The sequence below is a fragment of the Corvus hawaiiensis genome, chromosome 18 (assembly GCF_020740725.1).
Source record: "Corvus hawaiiensis isolate bCorHaw1 chromosome 18, bCorHaw1.pri.cur, whole genome shotgun sequence".
NCBI classification, from domain to species: domain Eukaryota; kingdom Metazoa; phylum Chordata; class Aves; order Passeriformes; family Corvidae; genus Corvus; species Corvus hawaiiensis.
The window spans coordinates 12,477,391-12,490,218 of record NC_063230.1 but is presented as its reverse complement, the minus strand read 5'-3'; the positions used below and the strand labels follow the sequence as shown (position 1 = coordinate 12,490,218).

Genomic DNA, 12,828 nt, shown 5'->3' with positions numbered 1-12,828 from the left:
GTTCCATTGGCAAGGGAAAAAAAAATGGAGGAATCACTAAAAAGCAAAGCTGAGTGTTTATTTTCTACCAGAACAATACCAAGCTCAGAGCCCAGGAAGCTCTGCCATGTGGTTGAGATACTGAGGTAGCAATGTGGGGCTTTGGTTACACCCATGATTGTCTTTATTGACCAGATTCCTTTGAAAGGTAGATCTCATGAGCTACACAGGAGGCCTCCTTTTCCTTCCTGGTAGTTATGGCAGGAGCTGAACAAAGCCACTGTATGTTGGCAAGAAGGTTCTCTTATTTTGCATTGTTCATTTCTGCCTGAGGGAGGGCACTGTTGTTGGATTAGCTGGGTGAAGGACTGGTGTTTATAACACGTTTTTCAGAAGAGCTTTGGATCAGGTTCCAGATGCTCCCCAGTAGATAATGATCAAGAGTTTCCCATTATAGGTTCATTCATTTTTAGTTCTTTAAAAATTAACACACATAATGAATATCTTTCCTATTATACAGTGAAACTAATCAGTGACTTTCATGCCCAGGTAGCACCCACAAAGGTTGATTTGGTTTGCAATTAAGTCTCATTCGTTAACTTGGTTTAGAAGACACGAGAAGTCCCTCATGGAAGCTGCACATCATCCAGCAGCTAATGTGCTGCTTGTCATCACAGATCTCTGGTGCAGAAGCATTGCTCAAAATACAATGATAGGAAAAATATTTCCTGCTTAGGAGCACTCTCGTTTACAAGGATGACTGCTTGGAGGACTGGGTTTCCCCCTTGGAATGGCTGTCTTGGTGGAAGTTCAAATACTCCTGATCAAGCTTATGGCTCATTCTTACCCTTTTAGTAGCTGTGCAGCGCTGGTGTAAATGACCACGTGTCTGTGGGGACCAGCAGTGAAACCACCAATTCATGGGGCAGAAATCAGCAGCTGTCAAATGATGTAAATTCTTAGTACTATTCTATAGCAAGATTTATATCAGAAGCCTCCTGAGTTCATATTTCAGCTGTAATTAGAGACTCAGGTTAGGCTTGGCCCACACAAACAAGTACAATAAAGAGAGAACAATTGATACCCAAAACTAAGAAAACCACCCATATCTTTCTTGCTCTCCTGAGCCACCTAACTCCCTGTTATTCTTAGCAACATATTCCTCCCACTGACAGCTTTCCAGGTAATAATATAGTGGCATAACATTAACTGATGTATTTAAGCAAAAGAAGTTAGTTGATTTGATGTTTCTTTTTTGGCCTGCAGTTCTGAGGAGTTCTGAAGATTTCACTGTGCCAATAAGCACAACATTCACTTCCCGAAATTTAATTACACCATGTAAGTGCAAACATTCCTCAATGCTTTCTGAAGAATAAGTAGTAGTGCTCTGAAAAAATTGTGTAAATTGGCATTATTTACTCAAAAAGGCTGTGCATTCAGGACTGTATCTGCCTGAGTGAAAAATAAAAAGTTTCTATAATTTTTTTGTCTTATTAGTCCTTCAGAAAACAAGGGAAATAAGGAAAGCTTGGGAACACAGCCTCCCAGCATAACTATTTCTCCCATGCACAGGTCAACAGAATTACTTAGTCAGCTATACTGGTTTATATTAGGATAAGATCACTATAGCACAAACAGATGTGTGATTCAAATTATAAGGTGAAAGTATTTAGTTTACACAGGTAAAATTTTGCTGGCGGTAATATCCAAAGAGTAAAGAATTCATCTGAATTCCCAGATCCCAGTAAGGGACATATAAATCTGGAAGCTACCAACCAAAAAATTCATATGTTTACAAACTGAGCAGATGTAACACAGGTTCTAGACAGAGATAAGACAACTCTGAACAGGTCAGCTCTGAGCACAAAGCTGCCACAGAGAAGGCTTCTATACCACCAAGAGCAGATGGGAATTAATCTCTACCCTGAGGGCTAGAAAAACCTCTGAACCTGGAAAGAGTTAGGAAAACTCTCAAATAAAACCTGACTGACCTGCAGGCTAAAAGCTGGCCCATAAAACATATCCCTGGAACCATTCAACACAGAAAAAAAGGGCATTTCATGTCTGTGCAAGCAAGGAGATAGAAGAACATATCACAATGTGATGTATGGAGTGACTCACGGCCTTCAGAGAATACAAATCATATAATGGTGAATGAGAAGCAAGTACTTGCATGATCTCAGGAGCTCTCATTAAACCACTCAGAGTCTCCCAAACTTAGCTTGCAGTAGGATGTGCAGGAGAAAATGGAATAAATTAAAAGCTTGCTCTGGACCGGTTTGTAGGCATCAAGATGGCAAAGCAGAGCAACAGGGACTGAACCCAAAGAGAAAGGGGGAAAATGAGTTTTTCTTTATATGTCTCTATCTTCTGAATACCTGGAGATGGTAGCAAGCAGAAGGCTGAGCTGCTGGGTTTTACACCAGACGTATTCTCTTAAACAGTTTCCTCTTTTGGTACTTGAACAGGCAACCAACTGTAGAACAAATTTTGAATAGCAATGACAGAGGGATCTGTGCATGTCTGCCACTCCTGGAACTGACCCTTCAGCTAAGCAAATTCCTATTCAAATTATTTATTTAAATGAAGGAGAACAGGACTTAGAGATCACTCAAGTAAACCAGTCAAGAACAATACAGCCCTTTGAGTCCTGACAGCATGTCTGAGACAGAAGGCATATGGGTGTTGTTATCAGAGCTTGGATATTAGTACCATGGTGTAGTAGGTCTTTCAGTTTAATGATTTTTGTCTGCACTGCCAGCTTTACATTGTCACACTTAAAGGATCTCTTTGTTCCATGCTCTGTGACTGCTTATTGATCCATAAGGTGATGTGAGTTGTGCATGAGGAAAGTCAAGTTTTTGAGAGACACTGGAAGTCAGTTAAAGCTCCCATGACTCTTGCCACTCTCTACTGATCAGAGAATGGAAAATGCTGATATCCAGAATGCTGAAGTGTGCTCAGGAGTTAAGAGCTGGTCTAGAATAACATGATTTTAAAGCTGTCAGAACATGGGCACTCTGTGACCAGAGGATGTATTTTCTTGAGTCAACTAAAAATTGCTGCTTTCCTCTGGTGGGCACGTGCCCGCGGGAGTGCGTTGGTGTTGAAACAACTCATGAGGTGTTGATTTGGTTCTGCTGGGGTGGGCGATGGCAACACAGAAAAACAGTCCTCCTCCAGATCTGCTGATCCATCATCATTATCCCCATTGTGCTGTGTCAAGTGCAGAACCCAATGGTGAGGATCCCTGTTGAAAATTCTCTCTGTGGTTGGATGAAGCAGCAAATGCTGTTTTCTTTGATTTATGCTGGGAATTGTTGCAGAGCCACCCTGTGAAATTTTGTGCTGCTGGCAAGCTGCTGCACCAGTTAGTCCAATGAGAACCATGAAAATGAAGAATCTGAGCTGATGTGTACCAGTGAGTCCAAAGAGAACCATGAAAATGAAGAATCTGAGCCAATGTGTACTGGTGAGTCCAATGAGAACCATCATAATGAAGAATATGAGCTTGGGCTAACCCTTAGACAAAGAGCTTGTTCCCCAGACTGCCAAAAGTGGTGCTGCTGTGGCAAACACCAGCCAACTCAGAAGCACCATGAGCAGCTCTTGCTGAAGGAAAAAAGGGCAGTGTGTCATAACCTGAACTGGTTTCAGCACCTGGTGCTGTCTGATCGCACCTTGAAGAAAGCCAGGACTCACCTCAAAGCATGGCCCTGAAGGAAGGAAGCCCAAAAGATATATCACCTAAAAAAACGTGGTGCTGAGCATTTTTCTGCCCCAGCCTTGTCAGCTTTCTGCAGCCCTGGATCAAGAGGCTCTAGAAAGAAGCCACTGAACAAGTTTCATAACTCACCATTGGAGGCCTCATGGTCAAACCAGATCAAACATGCTCATTTTAGACAATTCCAGTGACAACAAGCATTTTCTGAAAAGCCCAGCTGGTTCTTTTTGTATTGTTCTTTTTAGCTTGAACCAAGGAATTACAATGAAAAGTACTTTTACCATATTTGTGTAATATTTTTGGGCATTTCATTCATACTCATTGGAATTGTAATGTGGGACTTTGGCCTCCTGTTTGCTCTTAGCTTCAAGCAGGCCTTGCCTCCTACACCTCCCCCTGAACTTGTGTGAGTAGCTTTGTGCTATGATGTGTAAGGCCAGAGTACAGCCAAGGAGCAGCAAATTCAGGGTAAATTAATCTGTGCTCCAACACATTGTCTGTTCTCCATTTCTGTTATATTTAGACACGTTCTATTTTTGTAGAAACAAGGTGAGAAGGATTGTAACAGGTATGTTCTGCACTCCTTTCAACGAAGCTTTGTCCTTTCTGAGCTAACCCAGCAGTTTGCCATTTCCATTTCCTACATACATTTTAAGATATATTGCTGGCAGATTATGCTGATTGTATTTATATCACCAACCAAAAAATGCATTAATTGTGTTCATATTCATATTGCCTCATCTTAATATCTAGAGTGGGAAAATATTACCATAGGCATTAATGCATTTCTGTTCTATCATATGAACCAATTCTCCTTTTGAAAATTACACTGAATATTCACCCATATTCCTATCCTTTCCCCACTTTTTTGGGTCCTTTCTGTTTTGACTGTTTTTGCAAAAATTAAAGCATTTTACTAATATATAGCTGACCTAAAGGGTCTTAATAGTTTTGTACTGTCTGAAATTCCCACTGCCACTTTGTCAATTCAGTTCATGTCTTCCTGATTATTTACCTGCTCGTATGAGGGTTATGATGATGTTTCTGCAATAAGGATTGTGTTGGGTATCTCAGGAGGTGGAGGGTACATGAACTAGGTGGCAGATCCCTGCTTTTATAGCGAAGAGTAATTCTGAAAGAGGATAAATAAACAATTTGGTCATTGTGGATGGGAAGGTGAGAGTGCCTGCTCCTTGAACTGACTGTGCCAGGGTAGGTTTAGGTTGGACGTTAGGAATAATTAGCAAGAATTTCTTCCCAGAAAGGGTGATTAGATATTTCAACGGGCTGCCCAGAGAGGCGTTGGAGTCACCGAGCCTGGAGATGTTTAAGACTGGCGTGGCACTCGGTGCCCGGGTCTAGTTGACAACGTGGTGTTTGGTCACAGGTTGGCCTCGATGATCTCAGAGGTGTTTTCCAACCTAATGGGTTCTATGATTCTGTGAAAAAAGCCGTGGAAAGTCCGTGGCCGGCGGAGCCGCTGCCTCCGCTGGCCTCGGGCAGAGCACCCGCTCCGCGCCCCGGGGCTGCGGGAGCGCGCGGCGGGCGGCTCGGGGCGCTGTGGGGCTGCGGCCCGGCCCGGGACGGCTCCGGCCCGGCCGCCCTCCCTTCCCGGCTGCCGCCATGGCGTTGTGCGGGGCTTTCCATAGCTTCCTCTTCGAGTACGACACCCCGCGCATCGTGCTGATCCGAAGCCGCAAAGTGGGGCTCGTAAACCGCGGGGTGCAGCTCGGCATCCTCGCCTATGTGATCGGGTGAGCTGGCGGCGGAGCCGCGGGTGTCCCGGAGCGGCCGCCCTGAGGGGAAGCGGGCGGCGGGGCTGAGGGCGGGAGCTGCCCCTCCTTCAGGGGCCCTCAGGAGCCGCGGGACCGATTCCGGCAGGGCGGCGCGGGCCGGGCTGGGCCGGCGCGGGCCGAGGGGCTGAGGGGAGCCCGGAGCTCACCGAACGTGGTGGCACTGCGTAACTGGGCAGCCTTAGCTGGGATTGTGGGGCTGCAGACAGGACAGAACCACAGAATATTCTGAGTTGGAAAGGACCCGGCAAGGATTAAGTCCAGCTTTTAAGAGAATGGCCCATGGGCCCCTCAGGAGCGGGACCGTCTCAGGAGGTGATTGTCGTTCACCCAGCAGGGCTGGCCGTAAAAGGAAATTAGACCCTGCAAACCAGTCTGAAAATAAAAAATATCCCCCCAGAAATCAGACAGGAGATTGCCAGTCTGGCGACCCTTTTGTAAGGAAACGCTGTGAAACTCTCTAGGCTGGCCCTTTCAGGTGACATATGGAAGGAGAAATTTCAACCACCAGAGCTTGTTTATGGTGTTTATCTGTTGTTTCTTGCAATCCTTCTCTTTCAGGTGGGTTTTTCTGTGGGAAAAGGGCTACCAGGAAACAGACTCCGTGGTCAGTTCTGTAACCACAAAGGTGAAAGGAGTAACACTGACAAACACATCCACCTTGGGAACCAGGATCTGGGATGTAGCTGACTATGTCATCCCTCCCCAGGTACCAATCGCTTTCACATGCAGAGAGGAGGTTACCTAAAAAATAGCTACTGCTTTGCTAAAGTCCACTGAGGGCTGGAGCAGCTTTGGCTCCAGTGTGGCCATGATACGAGAGAATGAAGAAGTTTGCTTTGTTGCAAATCATGCTGAGCACCTGTTCTGGGGAAGCTTGTTTCAAGAAAAGTGTGTCTGTGTGTGTGCTTGTGTAGAATCATAGAATGGTTTGGGTTTGGAAGCAACCAAGATAATCTTGTTCCACCCTCCTGCTGTGGGCAGGGACACCTTCCATTATCCCAGGTTACTCCAAGGCCTGTCCAACCTGGACTTGAACCCTTCCAGGGATGAGACAGCCACAGCTTGTCTGGGCAACCTGTGCCAGGGCCTCTCCACACTCAAAGTGAAGAATTCCTAATACCTAATTCTAAATCTCCCCTCTTTTAGTTTAAAACTGGTCCCTCTTATCCTATCACTATCTGCCTGTGTAAAAACTCCCCCTCCCTCCTTTTTATAACCCCCCTTTGGGTACTCGAATGGGCTCTAAGGTCTCCTTGGAGCCTTTGCTTCTCTGAGGGTGCACTGATCCCACTGTCCATGGTGCCCACAAAGACTTGCAACAGCCCCAGCCAGTCCTGGCAGAGGAGGAAGAACTTTGCAGGTATCAGGAAGAAGCTGCAACAATAACCACATGTCGTCTTATTGCTTTCTAAAGAAAACAACCCCGAGTTAAATTGTTGGCAGAAGCCACAGGAATAGCCTGCAAGTCACCTGATCCAGAACTGAACAGGAAGGATTGCTGTAGTTACTGATTGACTGTATCTGTGGGAATCTGTGCTGTGTGGGCCATATGTGGTGGTCTTCAGGCTGGGCAGGCAGAGCCAAGCTGCTGGTCATGGGTCCCTCTGTCTGCATGACATGCAGTGCAGAAAAAAAGACAAATTTAGCCAGATTTTGGCTGAGTGGTCACATTTGCTTATCAGTGGAGCAGAAGCAAATGACAGATCTGGAATCATACAGATCTGAAAGTAGTGAAAGTAAAGTAATGAAAATAGTGCTCCCTGAAGAAACAGGACCAGGCAAATTCCTAACTGATATATTGCAAAAAGAAGGAGTGGGAGTTGTGCTCGGACTTGCAGCTGGAGCTCTATTTCTGCGCCTGCCTTACGACTCCCCTGAGGAGCTGTGTGATCTGTTTTCATAATGTGAATGAGGAACTTTGGGCTGAGTGGGAGGACAGAAAGAGTTGCCAGTCCCTCCCACAGTCCTTCCTCTGGCTAAACACAGCAGCACCAGGCGATACACATAGGAATCTGCTCCTTTATTGCTGCACCAGCACTGTCCAGAGCAAGTCCCCTCTGCTGGGCCACCTGGGCTCTGTCAACAAAGATGTTTGGTGCAGTGCCTTGGATGCTCTTTGCAGACTGTCGCTCTTAAGTTTCCTTCTTGTTTTGCATGCTCAGGGTGAGAACACCGTGTTTGTCATGACCAATGTGATACTCACACTGAACCAGAGCCAAGGCCACTGCCCAGAGGTAGGTGCAGGGTCTGCTTTAATCCTGCCTTGTGTGGGTGGGAGTGCGGGGGAGACGGCTTGCAGAGTTTTATGTAATATTGTTCCTCTCCAGCTCCCAGACGATCAAACAGAGTGCACGGTGAACAACAGCTGTGTTCCAGGATACGTCAGCACCCACAGCAGTGGTAAGAACCTGCTGCAAAGACTCCTTTCAGTCTGGGTTCTGGTACCTCTGTGCTGTGCCTTCCCTGCTGTGAAGGAAGCAGCATTTCACTTCAGTCTCCTTGTTCTCATTCTCTCACATGTAAGAGAACTGAAAGGGAAGCTCAGATTTTTCTTCTGGTGGACTTAGACCAGATGGACTTACTCTGTTTTGGGTGGATGCTGGGTAGATGTGGACTTTGGTGAGTTAGAAAACAGTGTGAGGCTTTTTCATAGCCTTTAGTCCCTGAAGCAGTATTTCACATGGATGAGAATTTGACTCAGGAAAAGCACCTGATTCTTCTTTCTCTGAAATGAAACTTGCAATAGAAGATAATGTGGGTTTTGGTAGTGGCACTTCACCTCTGGGAAAATTACTTTCACCATATGGAATGAGGGGATGTCACAGGTCAAATATTGCCTGGTTTTGCTCAGTAGTACCTCCATGCACATGTCTTTCCAGGCATCCAGACTGGGAACTGTATTCCATACAACGGCAGCATTAACACCTGTGAAGTCTTTGCATGGTGCCCCTTGGAGGATGACAGTCACATACCCAAGTGAGTGCTCTCTCTTCCTACTCCACGGTGCCCCTCCTGAGAGTGGGCTGGTGGTACACAGCTGATGCTTCTCCCAGTGAGATGCTGTTGGGAAGAGCTGAAGAGGTGAGCATCAAGGACTCTGCAGAGTCCTGTTTGTGAAAACATGTTGTATTTACTTACTTTCCCTATTGTTTTATAGGCCAGCGTTCCTGCGAGAAGCTGAGAACTTCACCCTTCTGGTGAAGAACAACATTTGGTACCGCAAGTTCAACTTCAGCAAGTAAATAGTGAGAGGGTTATCACACTGTCTGGTCTCATGGGCAGCAAAGGGGATGCAACAACTCTTCTCTTTCTGTTCTCCTGTAGGCGAAACATCCTCCCCACTATCAACTCCACCTACCTCAAGAACTGCATCTACGATGCCCAGACAGATCCCTTCTGCCCTATCTTCCGTTTAGGGAAAATAGTTGAAGCTGCAGGGCAGGACTTCCAGGAAATGGCTGTGGAGGTATTTAGCAGACCCTTCTCTTGGGCTTCAGCTGTTTTTAGAGGAGGAGTGGTAGGTGTTTGCCCCCTCTGCTTCGTGGCATAAGCCACAGAACACAGATCAGCTGCAGGATGGAGAGTGCTCTGGCCAGAGGGACTGGAGTCAGTGCTACATAAATCATTGGCCTTGCTTTGTTTGGGTGGGGTTATGTGCAAGGTTCTGTAGCAGCAGAAAAGAGTGTTGGACTGAGCCTGGGATTAGAGCCAGTAAATCAGGGTCCTAGTCAGCAGAGAGCCTAGTGCTGGGCTGGCCCATCACCTCTCCTCCACTTGGCAGGGTGGAGTCATGGCACTGCAGATCAACTGGGACTGCAACCTGGACAGAGCCGCTTCCCACTGTGTGCCAAAATATTCCTTCCGGCGCCTCGACAACAGGGATTCTGCCCACACCGTCTCACCTGGCTACAACTTCAGGTAATGTGGCTGTGGAGGGCACCTGATGTCCCTGCAGCTCCATCTGCCACTGGCAGTTGTGGTAGTTTTGGGCTTTCGATGGTGCTTGGAGAGCACCAAAAGAAAACCTGGAGAGCTTTTCTGATGCTGTAAGACAGAGCAGGTGGGATCCTCACTGTGCGCAAACCACAGCAGGGTGGGGAGGTCAGTGAAGCTCCACTGATTTCGTCAGAGTGCCTGAGTCATGTTTCCATCAGCTTTTGGGTGGCTGTTTGGGCAATGGGGTGGCAATGGGACAACTGACTGTTTCAATGGGACAATTGACTGTTTCAAGGTGTGCTGATAGGGCAGAATTTGAGGGGACTGAGGTGGGGTTGGGAGACCGAAGCATCTCCTGCACTCTGCTTGGGGGAAAAACTAACCTGTAAAAGTGGTTCTGTCAGTTTAAGACCATATCTGCACCAGGAGTGTCCTGGCATACACCACCACATACACATTCTGGCCAGTACAGCTAAGTCCAGCACTTCCAGTAAAACACCAGCACAGAGCCAGCAGATGGTTGCATCCAGACTCAGACTGTAATAATATGGATTTGCCACCTTGCCAAGGATTCCTGCTCGCGAGGAAACACGGCTCAGGGCTGTTTTGTTTTTAGAATCACAAAATCTTGCTTAGCACAGAGGATCTTTTGGTGAAACTTGGATGAATTTGCTGTGGAGCTGTGCAGAGCACTAATGTGTGTTTGGGAGGTGCCAGGCTTGCAGGTATTGGGGTGTCAGGGTCGTCTGGAGGATATCACAGCTGGATCTGAAGTGCTCTTGCTTATTCCAGACCGTGGTACAGCCCCTTACCAATCCTTCCTCTTCTCTTCCACCCTCTTCTCTGCTTCCTCCTGGCTTAGTCAACCACGTGGTGGAGTAAGTCTGATCTCACTTATTTGTTCTCGTTCCTTTTCCCTGTTGATTGCCTGCGGGTGACCCAGTGCGGGACACGGAGCAGCCTTTGTGTGCCCGGCCGAGCCGCGCGGGTGCTCACGGCCCTGCCCTCTCGCGGCTGCCTGGTCCCCTGCAGCCGCCTGCCCACCTCTCTCACCTAGCTGAATTTCTTCCTCTTTGTCCTGCTCCCCTGCTAAAGCCGTTTTCTCTCCTTCCTATGCTTTGCAAGTTTCCTGATTTTATGGTGCTCACTGTTGTCTTGAATTCACCTGGTTTGGGCTTTTTTCCTATATGAGCTTGCCTGCATGAAATCTCCATCACCTGGGGCTTGTGTCTGAAGTACCAATGTTCAGCCCATCCTCTTGGGATGGAGAACACACCTGGATGTTGCATGATCACATAAGCAACCTCAGAATTTCCAGCTAAGCTCTGACCTATCTTTTCTGCAGGTTTGCAAAATACTACAAGAATAGTGATGGCACTGAATCACGGACACTTGTCAAAGCTTATGGCATCCGCTTTGATATCATAGTGTTTGGAAAGGTAGGGTGACAGCTGCTGGAGGTCTTGTAGTGAGGGCTTTCAGAGATGCTGAAAAGCATACTCAGCCTTGTAACTGTCTTCTAGGCAGGAAAATTTGATGTAATTCCTACCATGATTAACATCGGCTCTGGCTTAGCACTGTTTGGTGTGGTAAGTGACACTGTCTGCACTTGGACTCGACTCTGGATTAGTGCCTCAGTTCTGAGGATCACTGTCTTAAACTCTTTCAATCTCCACTAGGCAACAGTGCTGTGTGACATTGTTGTTCTGTATTGCATGAAGAAGAGATACTACTATCGGGAGAAGAAATACAAATATGTGGAGGATCATGAACTGGTAAGCATCAACAAAGGCAGGGTAAAGGCAAAATTGCTTCCTCCTCTGACTCCACAGCGATTCTGAAACAGGATGTAGAAAGTCCATATCAAATGGGGATTTTGAACCACAGTTCTAAGGAAACTTTGTCAGAGAAGCTAATTTTTACCTCAAAGCTGTTGCAGGGAAGAGCACTAGAAACAAATATTGTCATGTTTCCTGGGCAACCACTCTTGGAGAGGAAAATATATGTTCAAGAACTTGTTGTGCACCTACTGCACCTCCTTTTTGGGTTGCAGTCGTTGGCATTTGCCTTCTAAGAGCTGTAGGGAACAGCTGTTCCCATCAAATCCTTCCTTCTTGGCTTTTGGGGTTCCTGCAGCTGTGAAAAAACCCATTCAATGGGTTGGTATTTTCTGAGACCAGTGTGCTGACAGCCACAGTTACAGCTCCCTCCAGGGTCCAAATGATCTGTTTGGTCAGTAGGATTCAAAATTGGTTGCTTGACTAGTGCTGAGGGCAGAGCTCAGCCCTACAGCCCTGTGCTTGGTGGGAAGTGTGGCTGCAGAGGGCAGATTTCTCAATCAAAACACCTTGTGCCACTGGAAAAGTAAAGTCTGAGTAAGAGGAAGTAGCTTGCCTGTGCAAAGGATTTTATGTGATTGGAAGCGGGAGTAAGAAGAGTTTCTGGCAGAGAACTGTGAGCTCTGATCCTTGCAGGGAGTTGGTGAGACATACGGAACAAACTCCTGAGCTCCTGATGCTGCAGGACCAACTGCTGCTCTAAACCGCTGCTGGGAACGTTTCTTGACCATGCCATGAGACCACCCCCCTCTTTGCTGGAAGGAAGGGGGGAACGAAACTGAGAAAAGGACCATCTTCACTACTCTTTACTACTTGGGGGCCAGCCCCAGGGAGAGGAACTGGGTCTGCTCCTTGTCTGCTGTCTTTCCAGGTTAATTGCACTAAGCACAGAGGGAAAATTGTGCTTTATGCTAGACCTCTGCACTGGCCAAGCCTGGGACAGGGACAGCTCTGGCATCATCATTTTTCCAGTCCTCTATCCCTGAGCTCACTGGTAACAGAGGGCACAGGACAACAGGCACAGATTCTTCCTTAGAGTGAACATGGCCACTGCCAGGAGGTGCCTAACCTTGGGACAGCAGCTCCTTGCTGTTGTCATTTTTCTTTCCCTGAAGGATTGTGAAGCTTAGCTAAGCCTGTACCTACTATTTAATTGGGTCTCCAAATTCCAGTGGCCACAGACCAAGATAAAGCAGTGTCTGGCTCCATTGTGCTGTGATAAATGGCTTACTGGTTACAGAACTTTTTTTCTGTTTTGTCTAGTTTTTATGCTATTACTTTAAAATTTACTTGAATAAAATACAGCCTTCCTTCTTGAAGTTCTGCAACCTGGGTTTTGATTGTTCGTTTCTCCCCACACACCAAGTGTTAGTGGTGGGCTGTCAAAGCCAGGGCTCTGTGGGCTTTGCCTCTTGATTCTTTCTGGAGAAGTGCTGCTGCAACTACAGCTGCTCTGCCTTGGTTCTCCTGACACCTTGTCCATGTCTGTTGCCTTAAACCCTCTCCAAGAGAGAAGACTTGTAAGTCAGAGGCCAAGGTCTTACGGTCTTTATCT

General features: G+C 46.9%; 1 protein-coding gene across 3 annotated transcripts; it reads left to right on the top strand.

The window, feature by feature from the left end:
• Nucleotides 1-5,250: 5,250 nt before the first annotated feature.
• On the top strand, nucleotides 5,251-12,592 carry P2RX4 (purinergic receptor P2X 4). 3 transcript variants are annotated; one of them, XM_048322672.1, is made up of 12 exons: nucleotides 5,252-5,457; nucleotides 6,058-6,205; nucleotides 7,662-7,733; nucleotides 7,827-7,899; nucleotides 8,379-8,475; nucleotides 8,657-8,737; nucleotides 8,824-8,965; nucleotides 9,281-9,417; nucleotides 10,781-10,874; nucleotides 10,959-11,024; nucleotides 11,115-11,210; nucleotides 11,910-12,592. In XM_048322672.1, the coding sequence occupies exons 1-12, from the start codon at nucleotides 5,327-5,329 to the stop codon at nucleotides 11,940-11,942; spliced, it is 1,170 nt and encodes a 389-aa protein (XP_048178629.1). In that variant the 5' UTR covers nucleotides 5,252-5,326; the 3' UTR covers nucleotides 11,943-12,592. The 3 variants fall into 3 exon arrangements, with proteins under 3 accessions (XP_048178630.1, XP_048178631.1, XP_048178629.1); XM_048322673.1 differs by lacking the exons at nucleotides 10,781-10,874; nucleotides 10,959-11,024; nucleotides 11,115-11,210; nucleotides 11,910-12,592 and adding an exon at nucleotides 10,298-10,774 and having other exon boundaries at nucleotides 5,251-5,457; XM_048322674.1 differs by lacking the exons at nucleotides 10,781-10,874; nucleotides 10,959-11,024; nucleotides 11,115-11,210; nucleotides 11,910-12,592 and adding an exon at nucleotides 10,228-10,774 and having other exon boundaries at nucleotides 5,251-5,457.
• The last annotated feature ends 236 nt before the right edge of the window (nucleotides 12,593-12,828 follow it).

Coding starts and splice junctions, on each gene's coding strand:
- P2RX4 (XM_048322672.1), top strand. CDS start 5,327: ATGGCGTTGTGCGGGGCTTTCCATAGCTTCCTCTTCGAGTACGACACC. Junction 7,734..7,826: donor GCCAAGGCCACTGCCCAGAG/GTAGGTGCAGGG, acceptor GTTCCTCTCCAG/CTCCCAGACGATCAAACAGA. Junction 8,476..8,656: donor GATGACAGTCACATACCCAA/GTGAGTGCTCTC, acceptor ATTGTTTTATAG/GCCAGCGTTCCTGCGAGAAG.